The 27,434-nt window shown below is 43.3% G+C and overlaps 2 protein-coding genes across 8 annotated transcripts in view; one reads left to right on the top strand and one right to left on the bottom strand.

Annotated features, from left to right (window-relative positions):
- Positions 1-27,434, bottom strand: part of sdccag8 (SHH signaling and ciliogenesis regulator sdccag8) — a 212,745-nt gene that overhangs the window by 18,011 nt on the left and 167,300 nt on the right. The gene's annotated exons all lie outside the window — the stretch shown is intronic.
- Positions 1-27,434, top strand: part of akt3a (v-akt murine thymoma viral oncogene homolog 3a) — a 199,482-nt gene that overhangs the window by 141,216 nt on the left and 30,832 nt on the right. For all 7 annotated transcript variants that reach the window (XM_060925635.1, XM_060925636.1, XM_060925640.1 and 4 more), the window contains exons 3-8: positions 12,605-12,730; positions 14,766-14,877; positions 18,350-18,494; positions 20,327-20,458; positions 25,235-25,300; positions 25,840-25,908. In XM_060925635.1, coding sequence (XP_060781618.1) covers positions 12,605-12,730; positions 14,766-14,877; positions 18,350-18,494; positions 20,327-20,458; positions 25,235-25,300; positions 25,840-25,908 — 650 coding nt within the window. The remainder of the gene's footprint in view (positions 1-12,604; positions 12,731-14,765; positions 14,878-18,349; positions 18,495-20,326; positions 20,459-25,234; positions 25,301-25,839; positions 25,909-27,434) is intronic.

The raw sequence follows: 27,434 nt of genomic DNA, 5'->3' as shown, positions 1-27,434 counted from the left end.
CTGCAGTGCATGGAAGAATTATTTCCCCCATCCCTAATGACAACGTGCAGTTTTCACATTCGTGAAAAGCCGCCACTGTTGTCTTTTTCAGGAAAAATCAATATGCTTGCGTAGCATGAAAATGGTCCTGCTGTACTGCTTACATCTGTCCAGTTCTTTGTTCAAGTGAATCTGCTGCTTTAGAAAGTTCTAGTTTACTCTGACTGACTGATCAGCTTCCTGACGCAATTCATCACGTTGCATTTTTGCATATTTCTGTACAGTTATAAATCCATTTCCTGAGGTGTTTGGTATCCTGATTTGCTCTACAAAGCATCTGAAATGTAAATAAGTCTTGGTACCTGCCAAAGACAGATGTCCAGCATCCTGAACCAGAGTGTCTTGCTCTTTGATGTAATAGCGGAGGAACATTTGCTCACTGCAAGTAAACTAAGCAAACTGGCGTTGTTTGGAAAGCATGTTTCAGCAGCTGTAGCCAGAAACAAATCATTTTAAATGTTGTGCAGAAATCATACCCATGCTTCGAAAGACATCGCTGTGAGTGGTGTGTGTGTGTGTATGTATAAAACATTCGAGCGCTCCATTTTTGTGTGCAGATGAGTCACGGACAGAAAGAGACAGAAAGGCAGAGTGGGCCCATGTTGCTGCTAGTGTTGCCATCTTGCTAAAGCAGCTCCAAAAATGTTCTTCAGTGAGCCTGAGCTGAACCGAAGGCACCTAGCACAGGAAGAGCTCTGCTATAATGCTGCCCACGTCTGCGGGCGCGTGCCTGAGCCTGGGCTGCGCTGGAGCGGCTGTGGACACTCATGCCCAGGCGAGCTGCTGCCGCTTGGAGTGCCCAGCGTGTGCTGGAACGCAGCAGGCACCACTCCCACAGCACCCATCACATGCTCATCTTTAAGCCATCTGCAAAGCAGAGCGCTCCCAGCCAAAGCATTAAATTAAATCCTTGTTTGGACTGATTAACAAATGGCCTTGTTTTTTGTGTTCGTGCTTTTTCTCTCTTTTGTTCCCCCCACCCCCTCCCTTCGCGCTTTTCCTCCTGTCTGCCTGACACTCCATCGTGCAGAAAACATCATGCAAGGAGCGAGCGAGTTTCAGAGTTTTGCGCAAGTTTGCAGAGCGGGTGGCGATGTTGCGGGGGGAAGTTTGCTCAAGAACGCGTCTGTCTGAAAGCGGCCTGTCCAACTCCCTGTCCCACAGGCGTCCGGCTGTCACAGACCACAGACAAATGAACAATTAATCTAGGCTTGTAATTGAATGGCGCCCAGTATGATATTTTAATTGTGCAGTTGGAGCTGTCTAGATCGCAGAACTTAATGGGAGAATGGTGGCAGGAAATGAGAATTTTCCACTGCATATTTACAGATCCCACATCATTGGTGCTCCTGGTATTGAGATGATTATCAACTTGAATCTTCCAGGTGCATTAAGTAACAAGGAAATGTAGCTGGTTGATTTGTACAGGTGTCTGAAAACCTGTGCATGTGAGCCTTTCTGCTGCGTGCCAGACGAACTCCTCGACTGATCGGGAGTTGACGGACACCAGGCTGTGGAGTCGGTGTGAGTAACTGCGTAGAACTCTGTTAACACAAGCAATGCCTCAGTTAGCCCGTGCCTCGAGTAATTCCTGTTGTTTCCAGGTACATAGGTGTTTTCAGAGCGTATAATTATATGACTTTTAGACAAATTGTGCAGTAAAGGTACTTGGGTGCTTGACATTTTTATGGAATATTTAATGCCCGTATATCTATATAGATATCACCTCCATATTAGACCTACACTCACTTAATATGAACTTGTTCTTGATTTCTAAGGCTGTATTCAGACCAGGATAGTTCAATAGCTCACTTGCTTTGGTCCGAACCAAATGTTTTTTTTTTTATTTTTTCATTTTGGTGCGGTTCGCTTTCACACTGTACATTTTAGTAAGCGGACCAAAATCCGTCAACAAAGCCACGCGCCCTGAGGTCGTTCAGCTATTGGTCAGAGACGACACGTGCACAAAGCGTTAAGTTCAAAAGTAGTCATGGAGGCTTTCCGTGCTGTTATTCTTTTTAATGTCATCAAAGCTATATGTTTTTTCCAGTTTTTACTGTTTTCACAATTGTGCGATTACTATGCTGTTGTACAAGTAATTTATCAACGACAAAGGGCAAGGCGGGTACGGAGGATAGCGCTGATGAGCGCACATCATGTTGTGACAGTTCTGGCTCTTCACGCAATAGATGAATTTCTTTTTTGCGTCGCTAGTACCGCCACTTTTTGAAAGAATGTCCCTGATTTTAATGTAGGTCTGACGGAGTTTCTTCACTTTTAGCCGACATTGTTCTGGGGAGTGCGTGAACCCCTTCTCCTTCATTTTCTCACTGAATACAGCAAACACGTCGGCATTTTTGTGTGTTCTCTCCAAAAGCTCAGATATGTGGACATCTGCCCATGTATCCACAAGGGTACGCGTTTCTTCCTCGGCCCACGTTTGCCCCCTACTCATTTTTTGTACTCTGTAGTCTAGCCTACCACTGGTCTGAATGACTGAACGACTGTTGTAAGGTTCCCTTGACAACCGAAACAGTGTTTGCACTTTGCGGTGGCGTGTCAAGACTCTGTTTCCCATAATGCTCGACAAACGACGGAAGCTCACGAGGTACAGAAAAGCAAAACTGTCGGATTAGGTCCGGTCTGCTTTCACACCTCCAAAAGATCCGCACCAGGGTTCCTCCGACCTTGCAGCTCGGTCTCGGTCCGCTTGTTTGGTCCGGACCAGAGTTCGGTGGTTTGTATTCAGACCAACCCAAAAGGTCCGGACCAAGGGAAATTTGGTTCGTTTGGTCCGGACCAAACAACGTAGGTGTGAATACGCCATAAGATTCCTGTTCTTGGCTGCAGGACTGGAACCCAATGTGGTTTTCTGCTGCTGCATGCTGAGATGCTTTTCTGCTCACCACGGTTGTAAAGAGTGGTTATATGAGTTACTATATCCTTCCTGGCGGCTCTAACCAATCTGGCCATTTTCCTCTGACCTCTCTTATCAACAAGGCGTTTGTTTCCACCCACAGAACTGTCGCTCACTCGGTGTATGTTTTTTGTTTTTCGCACCATTCTGTATAAACTCTAGAGACTGTTGTGTGTGAAAACGCCAGGAGATCAGCGGTTTCTGAAATACTCAAACCACTCCATCTGGCTCAAACCAACACCCGTGCCACAGTGAAAGAAAGCCACACTCTGAGATCACAATTTTTCCCGTTCTGATGCTCGAAGTGAACATTAACTGAAGCTCTTGATTTGTATCTGCGTGATTTGATGCGTTGTGCTGCTGTCACAGGATTAGCTGATTAGAGAACTGCATCAAACAGCAGGCCTAATAAAGCGTGTGTACAGAGTGACTCGTTGTCCTTAAGTCTTAAATGTCCTGAAATTACAAATGAACAACCTGAATAAATAATAGTGTGTATATAATACAGGCTCTCTTGTGCAGAAAAGCGGCGTTAGCGATGTGCTGTTGAGACGGCAAACATGGAGACGCTCCGATTTTAGAAAACCTCAAACTCAAACAGTTTAATATACTGTCTTGTAGTTTTTGCATTTGCATAAATGGTTTTGCTCGAGTGTTTTTTTTTTTTTTTTTTTTATTCTGCAAATTTGGTCTTCTATTTAAAGAGCTGTCGTTTAATTTCAATTTGTATTGTAGATGTGAAGGCAATTGTCTCAGTGTCCATCTTGTAGTATTTATTCTCCAACTTGCAACATATATTTTCTTTCTTTTGCTGTTCAGTCAACTTTTTTATTTCTATTATTTTAGATAAGGTTTGTGGCGAGATGCGTGACCGAGACACTTTGTTGTTCCGTTAGCTCGCGCACTTCCCCACACACACTCACTCACACACATATACACGCACTCTCTTTCTTTCTCTCGTTCTCCCCTCATTCCTTCTCCTTTTTTTTGTGGAAACTCTGCTGCCTCTGTTCAGCTGCTCCCTCCTACCCATCGACTCAACCGCCTGATGGAGGCATAGCGGCGAAGACCTCCGTCTCCTCAAATTAACATGAGCAGGTGTTTTTCTCTGATGTGTTAATTAAGAGAAGCTGGTGTCATTATGCTTTAAGTGGATGTTACAAATAGAACATGTTGTTTATTTCATCCTCTGATGGAAAAAAAAAGTGATCAGAGCTGTCACAGAGGCCTGTGTGTCACTTGCTGGAGATAGCGCCTAATTACCAGGAGTTTAGAATCAGAAAGCACACGTCTGGGGATTCTCCGGCTTCTGCGCTCGCGTGGCTACCAGATTGTCTGTCTAAATAGATAAGATTTGAGGCCATAAAACTCTGCCGGTGCAGTTTCGAGGTTAGACACTGCAGATTTAAGGGACTTTAGACAGTTTAGATAGTTTATTTGTGAAACTAGCATTTCTTTCTTCGGGAAGGTGATGGGGAAAGGACGGAGTGAAAATGTTTTGCACAGCACCATGTGTCGCTGGAGTTCTGATGCTGTTCAGTGACCACATGGCATTGCTTCCTGGTGGAGGAGGAGGATTTAAATTTCTAAAAATTAAAGTTCAGTCGTGACAAAACATATAACCAGTGTAGAAATACGACGACTCACATGTTCACGGGGGAGTTTGCATGTTCTCCCCGTGTCCGCGTGGGTTTCCTCCGGGTGCTCCGGTTTCCCCCACAGTCCAAAGACATGCAGGTTAGGTTAACTGGTGACTCTAAATTGACCGTAGGTGTGAATGTGAGTGTGAATGGTTGTCTGTGTCTATGTGTCAGCCCTGTGATGACCTGGCGACTTGTCCAGGGTGTACCCCGCCTTTCGCCCGTAGTCAGCTGGGATAGGCTCCAGCTTGCCTGTGACCCTGTAGAAGGATAAAGCGGCTAGAGATAATGAGATGAGATGAGACATGTTCACGGGTCCCAGTAATCCTCTGCGATACAAATATAGGCGCATAATTCTAATAAATCCAGATGTATATAAAGTGGTGGCGGTTGCACATCATTCAAAGAGTCGACTGTTGTCTTCAGCGGAGGGCTGCGCTATCGGAGCGCCCTTCTAGTTCTGCATGTGTAACGTGGAGCTATATGTACTATACATTTTCTGTCCAAGTTTTATTCTATATTGCTGAGTTTACTGTTGAGCGTGGTAGACAAATCACTAGCTCCGGTGCCTGGGACGAGCAGATTACACATCTGGGCTATCAGGATTTTATTCACAGTTGGCAGCAGTTGAGCAGTTTGTGTAGGCTATTGTTATAATGTTCACCAGCATTTTTTTTTTTTTTAAACGTCATTCTTTGAGCAACCAAAGGAAGAAAAACTCTTTGGTATATGTGACGAGTCATGGAATCCACGGACACATGTCGGCCGAAACGAACCCGAGAAAATTGCAAAAGAAGAATTAATTAATTAATTAATTAATTAATTAATTAATTAATTAATGCTGCTTTTGCGGTTTTCTCAGATTGATTGATTAATTAATTAATGCTGCTTTTGCGATTTTCTCGGATTTGTTTCGGCCGACGTGTCCGTGGATTCCATGACTCGTCACATATGTTTTAATGTAATGGAGTCCAGCTGTTTTTTTGTTTGTTTTTGTTTTTTACAATTTTAGATGCTCTTTTTTGGCATCCCGCCACCTACTGCACTGCACACATGAACTAAGGATGTGATCTGGGACCTTTTTTTTTTTTTCCTTTCTAGACCTATTAAAGACCCTGAATGGATGCTCATACATGTCAACCTATACGGAATGTCTGTATTTTATACGGATTTGATTCAATAAACGTAGTATACGGGTGTATAAATAAAGTTATACGGATTCTTTAAAAAAACTTCAATATTTATTTAGAGCTATAATCAATTCCCACGATGATAAAAGAGCGCATAACATTTACAAACGTACTGTACACCACAGACAGCCAGTAAAGAGTCTTATGAAATCGCGCGTTATCTTGTGGTAGCGAGACTTCGTTCCACTTTTGATCATGCGCACACCGCATTGCGAGAATCCCGCCAACCGGGAAGTCATAGACATATAAACATAGACGCCGCATTCTGCGTAGAATCATACGTCATCCTCGCCGCCATACTGGATGTGGCAAAGTGGAGATTCTTCAGCCGTCTCTGGTATAGCGTCTAGACAGTAGCCGAGAATAAAGATGCCTCATTCATGTGCTGCGTTTAACTGTACCAAGAGGTTTACCGTCCAAACGGGATCACATGGGATTACCTTTCACAGGTGAGACTGGAAAAATACTTTTCATTGTATTTGGTCATTATAACGCAATTTTACGAACAGATTTTTCTGACTTTGTAGCTAATATGAAGTCTCGCGCATAATAGCCGCTCGGTGAAACCTGTCTCCAAACAACGAAGTATTTCCCTCGTAACTACGCTGATAACACTTTGTGTTTTTGTCAAACACTGGAGCTTTGCATTCATTCTGAAGGTTTATTGTTATTAATATTGAATAAAAAGTAACTGGGATATATCATTGTTAATTATCATTCAAATTTTAGGTAAATTATTTTAATTTGCATCTTATACGGATTTTAGAAGGGAAATACGGATTTTGGAGGTTCGTTATACAGGTTTGATTGACCAAAGGTTGACATGTATGGATGCTGCTAATCTTTCCAGAATACTCTGTGTACTGTGACAGGAGAACACCACAGATCATAGATGAAATAGAAGATAGACTATAGCTGTAAGAAAAAAAAAAGTTTGTGCCCTCCCACTGATTCTTTCTCTCTCTCGTTTGCACTTAATTAGCTTGTTATACGTTTTGAGTTAAAGTATGTTTAGTTTTTAGCCTAGTTAATTGGGTTCGCGGGCAGCATAAGCAGGGCTGGAGTAAAGTCCATTTGCACTTTTAACTTGCCCAGTGAGCGAGCTAATAAATCTGATTTGTCCGCCCCTGTGTTGATGTGCACCAGGTGTGCAGTGCAGTGGGTATTAATTAGTGAAGCAAATGCACAGGGAAATAAAATGTTACAAAAAGCCTCCGTGTTAAAATTTTAGAAAAGTGGAATGTAAAATCTGTACAATGGTGTATAAATGCACATATAATGTCCTGTTCGACACAATGCCCCCATACATAAAGCCCAGGTTGTTTGTGTTCATCTACTGTACACAATTGATGATATATTTTTGGTAATTGTAGCTCATTTTAGTTGGGTGGGTGGGTAGGTAAGCGACGGCCGTGAAATGCTTCACATCAGTATGCTACATTATAGCCAGCCACGCTTAGGTTTCCTCTTGTGCTGTAAATTACATTTACGAGGTGCGCTCAAAGTTCCGGGACTGTTCCTCTTGTGAACGAACAAACAGTACAGCAAGGTTGTGTGTGCGCAGCAGGAGCGAGCACTAACTCACGTGAGTCAGTATGCTACGTGATGTCACACTGTCAACATCAGGAACATCAGGATCGGCATGTGCACATATTTGCAGTTTTCTCAATGCGGAAACGTTTGCGATCAGCAACGGAGACCCTTGAAATGCTTCAGCAACAGGAACAGTCCCGGAACTTTTTGATCACACCTCGTACACCGCAACCCTGCTATAACGAACTCTTTTACTACAAAGTTTCACATATAACGAACTGAGCTGACACACGCGTTGGCGCTGTGCGCTCTGAGCACCATTAGGACTAATTACAGTACTATGCACCCGCTCCAGATTAGAGTGCAATCACAGCGTGCACTTATAAGGACTCTGTAAACACACAGACTTGGCAAAGTATACATGCTATACCTAGTGTTTCACGTTACCAAGCCTTGTATCCTTGTATTGCCTTTTTGTGTATTTGGACTCTGCTATTCTGTTTGTGCTTCGCGTGACCATTACCTGTTTCACAACCCTGCCTTTGTCTTACGTTCTTTTTAACTCTTTGCCTGCCTGTTTGTAAATAAACACTCTGCCTGCAATTACATCCATCATTCGCCTGCTTACCGTACATTACACACTGAGCCATGCGTTCCTCTTCCCACCAGAGACAAACAATAAGTAATAAAGTCCATCGTAGTAAATACTATAACATAAAAGCTTAATGAGCCTAGCTTAGGTATTGATCATGAACCGTGATCAAAGGATCGATAAAAGGACGAAATTACTGCTGACATCATCGGTGATTTGCAACACATGAATGAACTTAATGGTGAAGATTTATAAAACGCAGCGAGTCAGTGGGTGGACACTGAAAGCCAATTTATGCTGACAACCCAGTCCTCGCAGATGGCGTTGCAGATGGCGTCTGTGAAGCCCCCCCCCCTTCGCAGACGCTCTGCGCGCACCTCCCAAAAATTGTGACCATCGCAGACAGCCTCGCAGACAGCGTCGCAGACAAGAGGGCTCTGATTGGTCCACTCTACATCCGCTGTACACGCACTTCCGCTTCCCTACTTTCCCGGTTTGGTTTGTTTTCACGACCGGCATTTTTAAAAACACGAGCGAAGATGGAGCAGCACGAAGAGCGGTTGATCGAGGAAGTGAGGAAGTACGTACATCTATACGACTCCAGTTCTAGTCATTATAAGTAACCGGAGGATAAACACTCCACTAACCACACCCACCAACTACTCCTAGCGATTTTGCGACTTCGTGCCCCCTTGCGTTGTGGCGGTGAATAACATCGCGCACGCCTATTACTCCCCGCTCAACGATAAATTACAACTGTCTGCGAAAAGCTATCTGCGAAAGCCTTGTCGCAAGAGCATGCAGAGGCCTTGACAATGATGCACGGTAACCTCCATCATTTCCGTAACAGACGCAGAAATCATCACCTCTGTTCGTGATCCTTTAACTCCGGCAGTGAACTGTGATAGTGACTCAGGAGGAGAATGTGCCTAAAATTTCGCATATAACGTGAGTATTTGGTGTGGCAAAATGGTGGGTCCATTTGAGTATTAGAAACTTTTCGGTATAACGAACTATTTAGACGTCCCCCAAGGAGTTCATTCTGGTGGGGTGTCACTGTCTGTTCAGAATTCAGTCCTATTGGCTGACAAATCTGTAATCAGGAACAGGTACTGCTGCCACACGTCATTGTTCTGCATCTTGATGTGTGCTGAAAAGAACACATTTTTCCTTCCCAATTTTTTTCCCCTTAATTTGGTCACCCAGCCACCTCTCCCATATCATATGACGGCTACCAGTCAGGAGCACTGAAGATTGTCGTGTGCTTCCTCGGAGACATGTGAAGCTAACCACTGCATTTTCCCGAACTGCTGCTCATGCTGTCTCACACAGCAGTGTAACGCACAGAGGAAAGCGCTGTCTGCCTTCTTCAGCATACAGGAGTTCACAGATGCTCACGATTGGCCAGTGTTGCTATGATTGACAGGGAAGAGAGAGTATGCCATCCCTCTCCCCAACAGAACACACAAGAATTTGAACTTGCGATCTCCTGATGATGGGGCAAACGCTTTTTCTCTTGCACCGCTCGGGAGTTTTAAAACTGTTTTGTTTGACTCCGTTATGTGACCCCGCCTCATTATCCGATGTCTTACTGTCTGTTTTATTCATGTAGAGAGAGACTCCACTGCTCTTTGTCCCAACATGACCTCTTGTAATAAGCTGGCTGAGAGTGCAGAATACATTTAATGGTGAAATTGATGTCCAGCCTACACCTATAAGCAGGATGGAAAAACCGAAACCCTTCAGTACCATTTGCATACTGACCAGGTCTTTCTGTATTACAAAACACCCCCAACTATTGATATGTTCTGCGGGAAAAGGTGCCAGAACTTCTGATTTGAGTTATATTTATGTAACACCTGTGCTGTTTTGACATCTAAAGCTAAGCTATCAAACAGATCTCCATCTGATGAGGTGTAAATAGAGTACAAGTCAGACGTTTGGACATGATTTATTCATAGTAATGAGTTCACAATTATTGGCGCCCCTTGTAAAAAAAAAAAAATTAGTAGAAGGGGTTAGAAGACGATCCACTTTTTGAAGTAGCTTCATCAGATCCTGAAAAAAAGAGAAAAATCCAACCTTTCACTGAAATTTATTTAGAGAAAATTAAATCCCCTCATCAAGATAATTATTTTCAACAAAAAACATGTGCGGGTGGCATGGTGGTGTAGTGGTTAGCGCTGTCGCCTCACAGCAAGAAGGTCCGGGTTCGAGCCCCGTGGCCGGCGAGGGCCTTTCTGTGCGGAGTTTGCATGTTCTCCCCGTGTCCGCGTGGGTTTCCTCCGGGTGCTCCGGTTTCCCCCACAGTCCAAAGACATGCAGGTTAGGTTAACTGGTGACTCTAAATTGACCGTATGTGTGAATGTGAGTGTGAATGGTTGTCTGTGTCTATGTGTCAGCCCTGTGATGACCTGGCGACTTGTCCAGGGTGTACCCCGCCTTTCGCCCGTAGTCAGCTGGGATAGGCTCCAGCTTGCCTGCGACCCTGTAGAACAGGATAAAGCGGCTAGAGATAATGAGATGAGATGAGAATGAGAAAAACATGTGCCATGATTATTGGCACCCCTGGAAATTGTAGTGAACACAATGTAACTGAAGCATGTTTCCCATTTAAATTGTACAGTTTTGAGTTGACTGGAGCGTGTAGGAACTTTCAAGCTGTAATCCATGACTTCCTGATTAACTGGGGAACAAATGAGGTGACGCAGAGACCAAATTCCCTTAGTCATCCATCAACATGGGAAAGATGAGAGAGAACACACAAACCAAATGAGGGAGAAGTGTGTTGACCTTCATAAGTCAGGGAATGGTGATTTTAAATAAAAAAAAAAAAAGCTACTGACCTGAAAATGCCTATTTCTATTGTAGGGCAATAATTAGGGAAAAAAAAAAAAGTGGACACCAATTGGAACGGTTACAAACTTGCCTGGAAGAGGACCCAAGTTTATTTTGCCCCCATGTACAGTGAGCAGGATGGTAAGAGAGGCAAAAAAAAAAAATTCCCCAGTGATATCTGTTGGTGAATTACAAGAAAAAGTAAACTCTTGGGGTTTCCAAGTCTCCAAAACCACCATCAGATGCCACCTCCATGCCAACAGATTATTTGGAAGGTTTGCCAGAAAAAAAGCCTTTTCTGTCAGTTAACCAAAAAATGTAAGAGCCTGAAGTTTGCAAAACACTACTACAGCTTTTACTGGAAACGTGTTCAATGGTCTGATGAAACAAAAATGGAGCTTTTTTTTGGCAATAAACACTCAAGGTGGGTTTGGCGTAAAAAGAAGGATGGCTCTAATGAAAAGAACCCGATCCCAGCTGTAAAATATGGTGACGGTTCTGTGATGTTTTGGGGCTGTTTATCCTCCAAAGGCCCTGGAAACCTTGTTAGGGTACATGGCATCATGGACTCCATGAAACACCAGGACATTTTAAATCAAAATCTGGCTGTCTCTGCCAGGAAACTAGAACTGGGTCGTCATTGAATCTTCTAGCAGGAGAATGATCCGAAGCACATGTCCAAATCAACACAGAAATGGTTAACTGACCACAGAATGAAGCTTCTGCCCTGGCCATCTCAGTCCGCTGACCTGAACCCTATTGTAAACCTGTGGGCTGAGCTGAAGAAGAGAGGGCCGAGATCCCTGGATGATGTGGAGAGATTGTGTAAAGAGGAACGGTCTCAGACGCCCTGCTCTGTATCTCCAACCTTATAAAATGTTATAGGAGAGACTCGTTGCTGTTTTACTGGCAAAGGGAGGTTCTCTAAATAAATTTATTTCAATTAAAGCTTGGATTTTTCTCATTTTTTCAGTGTGAGATGAAGCGACTTCAACGAAAGGCGGATTTTTTTCGAACCCTTTTTACTCATCTTTGCAGGGGAGCAATAATGGTGGAAGGCATTGAATGTGTCCCCAAGTTTTTGACTGGTACTCTATAAGCGATGCTTCAGATAAATTAGCCTTACACATCATCATTCTAAGTACCACATGCCACCCAACGGATCGATTTAATGTGCAGTAAGATGTCTGTGCCTGGGAAAGTGCGCGCGCGCGCGTGTCCGTCCCTGCATGCTGATGTTGACACACTTGTAATCCTGCTGTTGATTATTAGACAGTGCAGGCTGTTGCACCAGAAGTTTTACATGGTAATACAATGACCGCAGCTGCTCAGCAGATGTTGCGTTTTCGCTTTAGCCTGGAGGGGTTAAAGGTTTCAGGATCACTCCCTGTGGCAACTAGCTGATCCAGTCGACCTTTTTTTTTTTTCCCCCCTCCCTTTCCCCACCCTACATACTCCAGTGTGGATTTGGTCCACTCTAACATCTGCCCCTGAATTCAGCCAGATGACGCTCGAGCTGACATCCAGCTCCGAGGTGGTAAACATGTTAATGATATAACCCCAGTATTTGGACAGTGATCTGAAAGCAGCGTGTTATCAGAAGCACATCTACCATTCTGAGCTAACTTTGTTTATTCCATCATTGTGTAGGCTGCCCATGCTTCACCAAATTTTGTTTCTTGCAGAGCAGTTTTGTTGTTAATACAATCTGATCGTGTGTACTTTTTCTTTAAAAATAGTCATTTACAGCCGCTTTAATGCGCGTAGGTTGTTTTCAGGATCTGAATGCATCAGCCACAGTTTGCCTTTTTGTCATTGTGGTTGATCATATTTTTGTCTTTTTATCTCCAAACAGGTGAATATATCAAGAATTGGAGACCACGCTACTTTCTACTAAAAACCGATGGATCCTTCATTGGATACAAGGAGAAGCCACAGGATGCAGACCTTCCCTACCCCCTCAATAACTTCTCTGTTGCTAGTGAGTGAACATTTTATATGGTGTTGCACTTAAGCATCTGATCAGTGAAGGCTGCGTGGTGTGTCCTAGCTCTCGCCTCTCAGGACTCGGGACACTGACAGAACTAAAATAAATAGTATGTTGCGCTTGAATTATGACCAGTCATCAGATATATTCGTACGCTGATTCCGGTGTTCTAGTGTGTTGATGATGTGAACTTGACCCACCTGTACGAGAAATACACGATGAATTATGATGCAACTTCCTGCAGTGTATACTTATTGCAATTTAATATGAGGCAACTAGAGACTACTGTTGTGTATCAAATTGATTAAACCGAGACAAAAAACCGTTCTGACGATGAATATTTATTAATTTAGTAGTATTTGTGTTTGCTTTTATGCTGCAGTAGTTTTCTGTGAGCATCTGGTGAAGTAAACTCATTGGTAACCTTTAGAAATGCCTACGTGCACATGCTCCTCCACGGCATGCTGGGTAATGGGCCCAGAGAGCTGGCTCCAGGACACATCGAGTGAGCCTCTGTCCCTCATCCTCCCATCCGTCAGGAGGCGCGGCCAGGTTTTAATCTAAAGCCTGGAAGAGAGAGGAGTGGCCATACATGCAGCCCAGGCTGCTTGGCAGGGGAGCGGATTACCACATCTGTTGCAGAAAGCTGGGAGGCCAGGTGGTTGTGGGAGGCTCATAGTCTAATGCGCTGTCTCTCCCCACCCTGCCCATCCGCTTCCGGACCACTCGGACACGCGCGCGCGCGCGCACACACGCCATGACCAGATCTACATCTGCCTAAAAGGCAGTGCAATCAGTGTTCCCCAATTAGTCTTTTTTAACAATGATTGCAACATCTGACAAATTTTGTGTTTGAATCCCAGCAATTTGTTCGATTTTATAACTTTGACCTATATCGTTACTGTATAATAATTGGAATAGAAATTGCATCATGGTTATTGCTTTGCTTTTGCTTTAAAAATCTTTTGTTTCGATATTGTTTAATATTCATTTTATATTCACATTATTTCTTCACAGCCCAAATGCAATATTTTTGAATATTTACATGCAAGCTTGTTCCTTCGAAATCTTTTGATGCTACTCAGCCCTAATTTGCAGTGAAGCAAGTTCCATGTTTGTCTCCTGATGTTTTCTATGCTTGGCACCCTCTCAACCTTATTTTGGACCCGAGAAAGCTAAAGCACGGCACGAGCGGTGGAATTTGCAGCTTCTGGGTTGTTTAATTGGCATGCTCACTCTGCTTAGCGGCTCTTGCTTCAAGCAAAGCTTGTCATCTGTGATCCTACGTGGCAAAGCAAACAATGCTGTCGGCTCAGCTTCTGCTCCTCCTGAGGTGTCACATTCCGGCTGCTGTGACCTTGTTTTTCTGCTCACAGCGGACGTCTCTAATTTTCATCTACTGCCCAGGTAGAGCGTGCACCCCGTGACATCTGTGCTGTCGCCATTAACCTTCGGGACTGAATGTAGGCCGTGGTGGTGTTTGCTGGCAGCTGGAATTGGCCAGCTGAAAACCCTCATCATGAGATGAAGACTGAGGCTGCTACAGCGTTTCACCTGTCGTCCAGTTATTTTCCTCGCTGTCCGCTGTGACAGTGAGCCAGGCTTAGAGATCATCTCTACTCCCTACGAGCAGAGACGCGTTCAAAAATAGTGGAGTCCTTTTTCATATAGAGAAACATCTGGTGTTATAGACCTGTGTGCTGTTTATAGGAAAGCTGGCCATACTCCGTTCATCTCTCTCTCTCTCTCTCATTTGTCTCACCATGGTGTTGCGTTGCTTTCTACTGCTCTCTTAGCCTCCCCTCTGTTAACAGCCATTTGTTTCAACCTGCGTTGCCCTGTTTATCAAACAGTAACACTTCCCTGCAGCTGGCCAACCTGACCTCACTCTATACACAAAATATGCTCTTGATTGTAGGTCAAACTTTCCTTAATTAGCTTTCTCACCGACTGTACGTTCTGTTTATCGGCTTTAAGCATCGAATCCTATCTCTTCCCTCACACCTCTCCTTGGTTCCCTTCGTTATAGAATGCCAGCTGATGAAAACCGAACGGCCAAAGCCCAACACGTTCATTATCAGATGTCTACAGTGGACCACAGTTATTGAGAGAACTTTCCACGTGGACACTCCAGAGGAAAGGTGAGTCCAGTTTCCAGCAGAGAAAAATAGTTCTTATCAGTACAGCGTGCCAGTTGCCTTGGCACACAGAGGCGCTTCATATGAAAAATAAAATAAAAAACCAAACATAAGTAGCATGATTATTCTATCATCACTTAAAAAGTGAGCCGTTAAAAAAGCACTGGCCTGCATCCTCCAGCTGTTGGTTTCTCAGCAGGAAGGACGAGCGTTTAGAAATACAAACAAAAAGCAGAAAGCACTGACTGTACGCTTGTTTGCTTAGAGAATGAGAGCTGCATGCTGAGTGTTGGTCATTCACTGTGAAACGAATCACTGCAGTAATTGTCTTGAAATTTGATGAACACAAGCTTCAGGAGAATGAATGTAACTGCAGCATGGATGGGAAAAAGAGGAGGGAATATTAAAACGTCAACCACTCATATTTTTGTGTTCTGGACTTTGAACTGAGCTGTTTGTATGGTATAAATCGGGATGTATGCACTATTTGTATCCCAAACCCCCCACCACCACCTTTTGGTGGAAGGCCAGGAGATGATGATGGAGAGAAGTGATAGCTGCTGGACATGTCAGGTTGTAGTCAGAGCCTTTATCTTTTTATAGAGGACTTTCAGTGACGTCACAGATTTTTGTTTATCAGGTAGCATCCGCCATATTGCCGGGCAAACAAACAAACAGCCGTGACCGTTAATAATGAAAATCGAGATGACTGCAGTCGGTACAATCTCTCTGAAACGATTAAAAATTTATTTTATAGCAGCAGACTGCATTACATTCAAAAGCTGAAACATGCAGGCATCACAGATCAATATAATTTACCCACAAATGTATTTATCTATTCTGCACACTGTGTGTGTGTGCGCTTGTTCACCGCTTCCGATGGATTAAATGCAGAGGAATTTCACTGTGCTTGAGTTTACGCGTGACAAAAATAAAGGCTCCTGCTTCTTAATTTACCCACAAATGTATTTATTCCACTTGAAAAGTCTTTGACAAACCAACTACTGCATTTAGGACACTACGACATCCTGAACTATTTAGTATTTGGGACTTATAACTACACTGGAGATGCTAAAGGCAGACAAAAGTACAGATGCCTACCAATATTTCAAGGCAGGTTTCGTGGCAGAATGTTATGGGAAATTCCTGATAAAGAAAAATACCTTATTACGACAAAGGTAAGCTCAAACGTGGACTTCTAATAGTAGTAAACAAGCCAGGGCCTAGATCTAGCATATCTTTATGGTGTTTAGCCTCGTCTACATTATCAGTACATGACAAACATGCTGCTAGTCGAGCCAAGCATTAGGTCTAATAAAATATATTGCATCCAAAGCCCACATCCAGATATCTATTTTAATGTTACACAGAACTTTCACACTAACCTGATATAAAATGTTCTCTACACACATGGGAATGTTGTGGGTTTTTTTTTTCTTCTATCGTCCAGTCTTCCTGTTTAACTGCAGCTAGCCATTTTTCTCGTCTTTCTGAGTTCACCGGGAAACGGTGAAAAGTTAAACCATGCTTATCTCTACATCTGTTATTACATCCAAAATCACTCCAGGTCTCGGGCATTGTTCTTTTAGATGCAACTTCTACAAGTTCATCTGTAGATGCACTGAATTTGGCTTACAATCACTCGCGTACACTTGTGCCGGTCATTGTCAAACACAAAGCTTGTCTGACAACATGGCTGCACAAACAAATCCACACTTGCGATGCCGTCACATGAAAGTCCTCTGCATGTGTCCACAGTTGGGTGACGAACTAAAAGAAAAACTGGTGACTGTTGTGCTGTGGAGGCATTTCATTAGGTCCAGTTGTCCTACCAGAGGAAAGAGTCACTGCAAATCAGTACAAAGATTTTCTCACTGATCCTCTTTATCATATGATTAAACCTTTCTATCCTGATAGGAATGCTCGAGACAGCATGAGGTCTCGCTGAATGCTTTGATGAGTGAAAATGGTGTAAAACGCGTGCTATAGCTTTTGAAGTCACCAGATCTCAGTTGAGTTGAACATCTATGGGAGATTTTGGACTGATGTGTTGGAGAGCTCTCTTTGCAACCACCATCATCAAAAACCAATTGATGGAATCTCTTTTGGAAGAACGGCATTCATCCTTTCAGTACTGTTTGAAAGAAATTATGTTTTGTTTTTTTCTCATGATGGTTTTCTCAGATCTCCATCATCAGACACATTTGTTTTAAATAAGTTTGAACAGGCTGACGGTGGGGCAGCACGGTGGTGTAGTGGTTAGCGCTGTCGCCTCACAGCAAGAAGGTCCTGGGTTCGAGCCCCGTGGCCGGCGAGGGCCTTTCTGTGCGGAGTTTGCATGTTCTCCCCGTGTCCACGTGGGTTTCCTCCGGGTGCTCCGGTTTCCCCCACAGTCCAAAGACATGCAGGTTAGGTTAACTGGTGACTCTAAATTGAGTGTAGGTGTGAATGTGAGTGTGAATGGTTGTCTGTGTCTATGTGTCAGCCCTGTGATGACCTGGCGACTTGTCCAGGGTGTACCCCGCCTTTCGCCCGTAGTCAGCTGGGATAGGCTCCAGCTTGCCTGCGACCCTGTAGAACAGGATAAAGCGGCTACAGATAATGAGATGAGATGAGGCTGACGGTGGTGATAGACTTTTGGAGTAAATACTTTGGTCTGCTTCGGTTCTACCACCGTGTGATGGTAAAGATCTTATCTGTCAGAGAGAGAGAGCGAGCGAGCATGCCAAAATGTTCCTTCTCTGCTTTTGCCTTTGCTTGCGTTTCTTGTATGTAATGCTGTTGTTTTCGAGCTACAAACTGGACTTGCACACAACAGTGCTTAGCTTCACAGCTGTGGGCTTATTTGGAGTTGGGTGACAGGAAAGAGCTGGGGAGGATGTCACTTGTATCTACCCACGAACGTAATGGTCCAGTCTGTCTGAGGTTGTGGTTGATAAGGACAGTACGGAGCATGGGTGCCATTGTGTCAGCGAAACATTTTGCTTGGCTTTAAGAGCTGGCCTGTTAAAAGTTTCCGACAGGCACTGATGTATTTTTCGAGCTCATATAGTGACTTGAAAAATGACACAACCGTCTGCTGAAACAATGACATACAGCAGGCCTCCCTGTGATGAATTCATCATTATTAAACACACACATGCTCAGAAATATGAATGCATGACTGATTCTACACAACAGATGTTGTGCTGCACAACAAACAAAAACTTGGTGGAACCAAAATGTTTGCAAAGATATCTCAGTCACTTTAGATTGTTAAATGATGATATTTCTGCTTGTCCATTGTGTGCGCGCGCACGCGTCATCTACTTATTCAGGTCATCTGCTCAGGTATCCTTGGGAAGAGCTTTTCTCGTTTGGTTTTGAAAATTGTTTCAGCTCCTAAGATGGAGGAAAAAAAAATCCATAAAACTGTGGTTTTCCCCTTAGACATCTCTTGTATGTTTTAGGTTCTGTAATTGTGTGTGTGTCTAAGGGATGAATGGACAGAAGCGATCCAGATGGTGGCTGATAAACTCCAAAGACAGGAAGAGGAACGGATCCAGTGCAGTCCCACCTCACAGATAGACAACATTGGAGAGGAGGAAATGGACATCTCCATCAGTCACCACAAACGCAAGGTACCACCACACCATCTGCTCAGACTCCATGAGCAAACAGAAATTTGCTTTCTGTGGTAATAAAATAAAAATAAAAAACATGCTTTTTGTTTGTTTGTTTGTTTTGCTTGGATAATACCATTTTATTTCATTATTTGGTAAAAATTTGCATGAAGGTTCCCTTAACTGGCATTATTTAGCAAACAAACCATGAATCTCAGCATTAATACATTTAACATGAACCAGTTAAATAACAACTATTTTAAAATTTTTTTCGCGGTCTGGTTTCCATCAAATCCTGCGCTCTGATTGGCTGGCGAGCAGGTCCGTATCCTGCGATACGGACCCCAGTTACAGACCCCGGTTATGGACCTCTGGCGACTCGCTTGTTCACAACAACAAACAACATAGTCGCATTTTTTGTCAACATTTATCTTTTTTTTTTTTTTTTTTTTATAAGATTTATTTACCGGTATAAGATTATCAAAAATCTTATAAATTTTTGCCAGCATTTCTCAGGAGAATAGCATTAATTTTACAGCGTGGATAGCGACAGTCTTCACAGCGAAAGCGAGTTTTACTACCCTGAGGAAGAAGAAATAAAATAAAACATTTCAGGAGAAAGCTAAAACCTGTAATTTGCTAACACCGAGCAAAAACATGCCTGAATCCTAAATGACTCCTATTTGTATAAATAGGGGACTACATAGGCGTTTTTTTCCTGCCATGGAAGTGCACTTGTATACCGAGGAGGAAGCCATTTGCATTACAGCCGTGAATGAGGATTCAAAATGGCGGCTCGGCTCGGTTTTCCCTTTCGGGCGCTCTCGTTTTCTGTTAGAATTTGGTAAAGAAAAAAATAAATATATTATTTACCAGCTTACAGTCGGTCCGTATGATGAAATACCGTGACCTCGGCCTTGAATACTGACCTCGGTCACGGTATTTCACGATACGGACCTCCCAGCTGGTAAATAACATATATAATTTTTTTTTTTTAATAATAAGCCAAATAAGACAACTGATCAATACGTGCATTTACCAATTTTCAGCCCGTTAATGAACCAGTATGAACAACTACTTCAGTAACATATTTGAGTTGTTAACTGGCAACATTCTGAATTATGATTGAATAGGATCCATTAATATTTAAAAACATTAATTCGAATATTGATCTTTAGTAACTGCTATAGCCTGGTCAGGGCCATGGTGGATCAGGGTTCCCTGGATGGGATGCTAATGCATCCTGGCACCATGCGCACACATGCATTCTCTCACACACGCATTCAGACCTCTTGGGCGATTTGGCGTTACCGATTTGGAGTTGCTGGCTTGTTTTTGGGATGTGGGAGGAAACTGGAGAACCCAGAGGAAACCCACGTGAACACAGGGAGAACATGGATACATATACGATCTCAAGATCCAGATCAGATCATGGACCCTGCAGCTCGGAGGCGACATGGTGGTGCAGCAAGATGCTTTAAAACATGCTTTAATTAATTTAGTGTTGATTTATGTGGACTTACTTTAGTCATGGATTAAATAAGCATGAGTCAGTGCAGGTGTATTTTGTCAACATTGAAACAAACGCTGCTTAATACATGTGATAACATTTTACTTTGTGACTTTGCTCGCATTATTGCGTATTAATGAGGAAGTTCGTGATTTCATGTTCATTTCATGTTTGTTAACGCAGTAAACGATGCTAGTTAAAGGAACCTTAAGGTAAAGCGTTATATTTGGGTGTGTTTTCATCATGACCGTTCTAATGACCGTACCCTAAAGCCTAACGGACTTTTAATTTTTTATACCTTATATTCACGTGGTTGTTCTGTTTTGTTTTGTTTTTTCAGACAATGAATGACTTCGACTATTTAAAACTACTGGGAAAAGGCACTTTTGGTAAAGTCATTCTTGTAAGGGAGAAGGCCAGTGGGAAATACTACGCAATGAAGATTTTGAAGAAAGAGGTTATTATTGCAAAGGTATGCTGCATTACTTTGGCTGTGTATCTGATGTAACCCTTGAGAACACACTTGGAAGAAAATAAAGGTTTCCTCTCTGTCCTGACTTAAATGAGAGAAACCGGTTATGCCCAAGAGCCACCCTTGCTTCAGTAGATAATCTCACCTGGATGCTGGAGAGTTGTATCTAAGAACTGCTGCTGTAATCATAAACGCTTTCCTGTACTTGTACTCGAGCCCAACCAATAAGGTTTTTTTTTTTAGCGGCAATAAGGTATCTTAAAGCATGCTTTAATTAATTTAGTGTTGATTTATGTGGATTTACTTTAGTCATGGATTAAATAAACATGAGTCGTTGACTTCCGATAACTGATATCGCCCGATACACACCCCTCAAAAAAGAAAAAAAGAGACGGTCTTCATTCAAACAGAAATGTATTAAAATATTGTGAATGGTACAAATTTAGTCAAGCAGGCCTACATGTACATGGGTGGATATTTTGAACTATGTACACAATTACTTTTAATTAGGTCTATTTACATAACTATACATAATTTATTCATTTGGAAACATGCATATTTATTATTTGTGTGTTTTCAAGTTATAGCTGACTTAATTAGAAAAATATAGCATATATGCGATGTTAATATAACTAAAATACTATAGGATACTTTCCGTAAAGGAACTGTACAAAAATTATTTGCGTTAAAACAAAAAAATGCTGTTTGTACACACTACCAGTCAAAAGTCTGTACACCCCTACTCATTCATAGGTTTTTCTGTATTTTGACTGTCTACATTGTAGAACAATACTGAAGACATCAACACAGTGAAATAACATAGATGGAATTATGTGGTAAACAAAGTGTTAACAAAATGTAGTTCGTATTTTAGATTTTTCAAAGTATCCAGCGTTTACCTTGATGACGCTTTGCACACTATTGGCGTTATCTTAACCAGCTTCATGAGGTCGTCACCTGGAATGCTTTTCAATTAACAGTTGTGCCTCGTCAAAAGTTAATTAGTGCAATTTCTTCCTTCTTAATGCGTTTGAGATCAAACAATAAATAATAAAAATACAGTAAATAGTCCTATTCCACAACTGTAGTAATCCATATTATGTCAAGAACTGTTGAGCTAAGTAAAGAGAAACAACATCCATCATTACTTTAAGACATGAAGTGTCTTTTAATTAATACAAATTTAAAAAAACACTGAATTAGATAAGGTGTGTCCAAACTTTTGACTGGTACTATATGTGTCATTATGTGTACAATTGAAACTGAATTTTAAATAGCTGGACGCCTTCAGCTGTTTGACACGTCACTGCTACTCTGCTTGGGTCAGCTGATTGTTATGATTTGTGCCGTTCCAAACACCGCAGTGTGCCATCTGGTGGACAAGCTACACAACAACACCACCACTCATAACATGGTTAAAGGATCCATTTTCCGCCTCTCTGTTTCGCTCAGATCAACTGATATCAGCACACTAATTTATTGGTTGGGCCTGAACTTATTCCAATATTCTTATTCAAAATCTGCTCATACTAAACATCCTTTTAACACACTTAATAGTGTTTGTCTTCATAGTATACAGTTGTGGAAGAGTAATGATTTATAATCCCAATATCTGGCATCACCCAGAAGAGGATGTGTCCCCTTATTGTATTTAACTCTGCAAGTTTTTCCCCCTCAAATTCATCTCAGGGAGACTGACTTTGTTGCTTTTCTTTCTGTAAACCCCCCCCCTTTTTTTTGGGGGGGGGGGGGGGGGGCAGTGTCTCATTGTTAAGAGCTGTACAAATAAACAATTTGCAGTTTACAAACCCGTTTCCAAAAAAGTTGGAATACTGTGTAAAACATTTTTTTTAAAAAACAGAATGGGCGGCATGGTGGTGTAGTGGTTAGCGCTGTCGCCTCACAGCAAGAAGGTCCTGGGTTCGAGCCCCGTGGCTGGCAAGGGCCTTTCTGTGTGGAGTTTGCATGTTCCTGTGTCCGCGTGGGTTTCCTCCGGGTGCTCCGGTTTCCCCTACAGTCCAAAGACATGCAGGTTAGGTTAACTGGTGACTCTAAATTGACCGTAGGTGTGAATGTGAGTGTGAATGGTTGTCTGTGTCTATGTGTCAGCCCTGTGATGACCTGGCGACTTGTCCAGGGTGTACCCCGCCTTTCGCCCGTAGTCAGCTGGTATAGGCTCCAGCTTGCCTGCGACCCTGTAGAACAGGATAAAGCGGCTAGAGATAATGAGATGAGAAAAAACAGAATGCAAAAACGTATGCTGATTTTGAATTTAGTGCCAGCAACATATTTCAAAGTTGAGACAATTTCTTGCAAAAGACTGGGAAAGTTGTGTATGGTTTTAAAACAACAACAAAAAAAGGAATTAGGTTAATTGGCATCATGTCAGTAACATGATTGGTTATAAAGAGCATCCCAGAGAGGCAGAGTCTCTCAGAAGTAAAGATGGGGAGGAGTTCATTGCTCTGTGAAAGACTGTGTGGGCAAACAGTGCAGCAATTTAAGAATAACGTTCCTCAATGTAAAATTGCAAAGAATTTGGGGATCACATCATCTATGGTACATAATATCATTTGAAGATCCAGAGAATCTGGAGAAATCTCTGTATGCAAGAGACAAGGCTGAACACTGACATTGGATGCCTGTGATCTTCAGGCCCTCAGGTGACACTGCAGTAAAAGCAGACACGTGTCTGTAGTGGAAGTCACTGTATGGGCTCAGGAACACTTCAGAAAACCATCATCTGTGAAAACAGTTCATTACTGCATCCACAAATGCAAGTTAAAACCAGATATAAACAATGTCCTGAGTCCTGGTACTAAACTGGCCTGTCTCCTGTTGAAAACATTTGACTCATTATGAAGCACAAAATTATGATGGAGACCCTGAACTGTTGAGCAAATGGATTGTATATCAGGCAAGAATGAAACAACATTTCTCTTTCAAAACTACAGGAACTGGTCTCCTTAGTTCCCAAATGTTTCTTGGCTTTTCTTTGCGGGTGAAGATTAATGAAGGGTGGTTTCCACGTTGACTGCAAGCCCTTTGGTGGCTGTAGAGACCGATTCGGGACAAACAGGTCCGACTGCAGAGCCTACAGATGAGGGATTGGTCCATGTTGGGTGTTGAGGCTTCTCTATCCTTCCGCTTCCTCCTTTTCTCAGCGAGGTTGTCTCGTCTGTTGGCTTCGAAGGAGGAGACGGCCTGGTGAATGGTGCGTCTCCAGTCATCGCGGCCAGGGCAGACCACTGTCGGAGATCGATTTGACAGGAACTGAGATACTTCTTCAGGCAGTCTTTATACCGGTACCTCTTCTTTGGGGCGCCTGTGTCACAGTGCCCAGAGACCAGCTCTCCGTACAGCACAATCTTGGGTAGGCAGTGGTCCTCCATTCTTGAGTCGTGTCCTGCCCATTGTAGTTGTATTTTTATGAGCATGGCCTCGATGCTGCTTACCTCTGCCTGTTTAAGGACTTCAGTGTTGGTGACAGTCATTCCAGTGGATGTTTAGGATGGAGTGAAGGCAGCACAGGTGGAAGCGCTCAAGGAGTTGTACCGTAGGTAGCGACGGTAGATGACCCATGACTCTGCACCGTACAGGAGCGTGGTCACTACAACTGCTCGGCATATGCCGATCTTTGTGCACTTTTTGAGATTCCTGTTGTTCCAGACCCCCCCCCCCCCCCCCCTTTTTTTTTTAATATATAGAGTCTCCCAAAGGCGCTGCTTGCTTTGGCCAGTCTGCGGTCAATTTCCTTGTCAAGCTTGGCATCTGATGTGATGGTGCTCCCAAGGTAGCTGAACTGGTGGACTGTTTTCAGTTGTGACTGGCCAATAGTGATGTGTGGTGAGTGATACACTTCCTTAGGTGAGGGTTGGTACAGGACTTCTGTCTTCTTTAGGCTGACCTCCAGTCCAAAGAGCTTTGCAGCCTCTGCAAAGCAGGATGTTATACGCTGCAGGGCTCTCTCAGAATGGGCAACAAGGGCAGCAGCATCGGCAAATAACAGCTCTCGAATCAGTTGCTCCCGTGTCTTTGTATGAGCCTGCAGGCGTCTTAAGTTAAAAAGACTGCCGTCGGTGCGGTGTCTGATGTCGATGCCGTCATCATCCTCAAGGTCTTCCCAAATGTTTAGCGTGTTGTTAAAAATAGAGGTGATGCAACACAGTAGTAAACATGCCTCTGTCCCAACTTTTAGAATGACATATTTAGAATGAAATATAGGGTTTCACTGATTTTCAAATCATTGCATTCTGTTTTTATTTACATTTTATCCAGCATCCCGACTTTTTTGGAATTGGGGTTGTAAGCTGGCAAAATTCTCGTCTCTTTTAATCACAATCTTTTTATCATGTGCAAAACCCCTTCATGCATCTGTACGTGTATTCCTATTTAATCCTAAATCTTGCATAATTAAATTTGAAATTTACACAACACTACTATATTGAGATGAATCCACTACAGGACATGGGGATCAGAGGGTAGTTTAATTTTGTTTTCAGGCAAATGGAAGCCACACCTAACAGCCTTTGAAAAGCAAAACCAGTTGATTTAAAGTGGAATAAAGTCTGACGCCGGTCTGATTGTGTTGATAAACTGCAGCCACACAGCTCTTTTGAGGATAAGTTTCATGACACCGCTATAGCAAAAGCATTACAGTGAGACATCTTACACAATGTTTGGTTTTTTTTCATCATTTTGTATATTAGTCATAGTAGTAGAGGTAGGAAATAAATAAGGCATGTTGTTCGTTTGCTTCTCCTTCCGCCGCTTTAGGACGAAGTGGCTCACACGCTCACCGAGAGCCGAGTGTTGAAAAACACCAGACACCCGTTTTTAACTGTGAGTACACACACTTCTTAATGACTTACTGTACCATAGCCACGTGCACAGAAGTTGTCTACAACCGTAAAGCTTCACAATGCTCGTCTTCTATATGATAGCGCACTCCCTAGGGTCTAATTATAATGTAGAGAATAAACTGTTATAAATTAGCAGCACAAATGTAGCTGTACATCTGTTGAGAAGTCGCCAGTGAGAGATAATTTCACTGACACTCCAGCTGCTGTTGTATACCACATTTGATACACAGCAGGTTCAGGAAAGGAAAATAAAAAATACAAAATTTACCTGGCATCAACTCAAGAGGCTGCCCCTCTTCACCTTCACCTGATTTCAAAGTTGGCATTAAGGCCATAGTGAAAACGTAGAACCTTTGCCCTTGAGCGCTATCCTTTTAAATTTGCTCCGGGGAGAAGTTTGTGTCTTTCAGCATATGTTTTGAAAAGATGCTTCTGAACATACGTTTGTGTTTGCAAAGACATATGCTAAGTTGTTGGCTTTTTTTTTTCCTAATGGTGTGTATCTGCCTGCTGTTTTAGTCTTTGAAGTACTCATTCCAGACAAAAGACCGCCTCTGCTTCGTGATGGAGTACGTCAATGGAGGAGAGGTATGTATGAAGCTGTGCTTGTGTGTTTTGGTGTGTATGCTTGTTTGTTTAGCCATGAGATTCCCCGATGAAAGCTGCTTTCGTGATTTGTAGTTCCTGTGTGTAAATGAATTGGAGTGGCTGCACTGCTCCAGGCAGGAGTGGTGATGGTGTGGACTGCATTTATGCTGTGGTATTCATCAAACTGCTTTTTTTATCCCAGCATGCTATAAATGATCACGTATAAATCGCTATTATACATAAACACCAAAATGGTTTCCATCATCATTGTAAATCCCATTATCTCATCTCATTATCTGTAGCCGCTTTATCCTGTTCTACAGGGTCGCAGGCAAGCTGGAGCCTATCCCAGCTGACTACGGGCGAAAGGCGGGGTACACCCTGGACAAGTCGCCAGGTCATCACAGGGCTGACACATAGACACAGACAACCATTCACACTCACATTCACACCTACGCTCAATTTAGAGTCACCAGTTAACCTAACCTGCATGTCTTTGGACTGTGGGGGAAACCGGAACACCCGGAGGAAACCCACGCAGACACGGGGAGAACATGCAAACTCCGCACAGAAAGGCCCTCGCCGGCCACGGGGCTCGAACCCGGACCTTCTTGCTGTGAGGCGACAGCGCTAACCGCTACACCACCGTGCCGCCCTAAATCCCATTATGTATGATTTTAATATCATTATATCAACCTTAAACACTCCTCCTCTTTAAAAGAACTGGTGAATAATTTCATGTGATATCTGGTTTCCTGTAGAGCCTGCAGCTATTTTCCAGAAAGTTTCCAGCCCGTGACTTTATTGGCACAAGTCAGAGACTGCCTTCTTCAGGGCCTCTGGTTTTGATAAATGAAATTCCACCACCAATGGTGCTGTTTAATCAGGGAGGCAGCAATCTCGCTCTCATCCTGTAGTGTCACCTGCTCCCCCAGCCCGGTCCAGCCAGAGCCACTCACCTCCACACGCTCGGCCCTGTGCAGGCGCTGTGGCCCCTTTCAGCCATGCCGCATTCACAGCTGCCAGCGTACTGATGAAAGCACACCTGTCCTCGTATACTTTGGTGTACGCTCTCACTCCGTTTCTCACTACCCCCTCCCTGGCTGATCGGCGGGCCCGTTAGCACTCCCTGGACAACCATATTCAGCTCCCTCCCATAGCAATTAAGTGGCAAAGCCTCCCTGCCGGGTTCTTGGGTAATTTGTAGAAGACGAGCTCAAGCGGAGACGAGGGCCAGGCGGTTTGAAAGAAACCCTTGACATCTGACTGGGAGAGACAGGCGAGGGGGGAATACTCCATGAAAAAAATGAGGGCGATGATTGCGGGGGAAGGGGTGCTCCTGCCACTTTGATGGGACGTTAGCCCGCGAGCGCACTAGCGCTGCCTTTAACAAGATTGGTGTATTGATTAAAATGCTGATTTAACAGGCCTCGCTGGCCTCTCTCTGGAAAGCCAGGGATGATGCGCCAGCTGCTGTCTGGGTTCGCCAGGCGTCCTCCGAGGGCCCTGCCATCTATCATCTCAAT

Source organism: Neoarius graeffei, chromosome 7 (genome assembly GCF_027579695.1).
Source record: "Neoarius graeffei isolate fNeoGra1 chromosome 7, fNeoGra1.pri, whole genome shotgun sequence".
NCBI classification, from domain to species: Eukaryota; Metazoa; Chordata; class Actinopteri; order Siluriformes; family Ariidae; genus Neoarius; species Neoarius graeffei.
The sequence above is the reverse complement of the archived record's forward strand: the minus strand, read 5'-3'. Positions and strand labels throughout refer to the sequence as shown.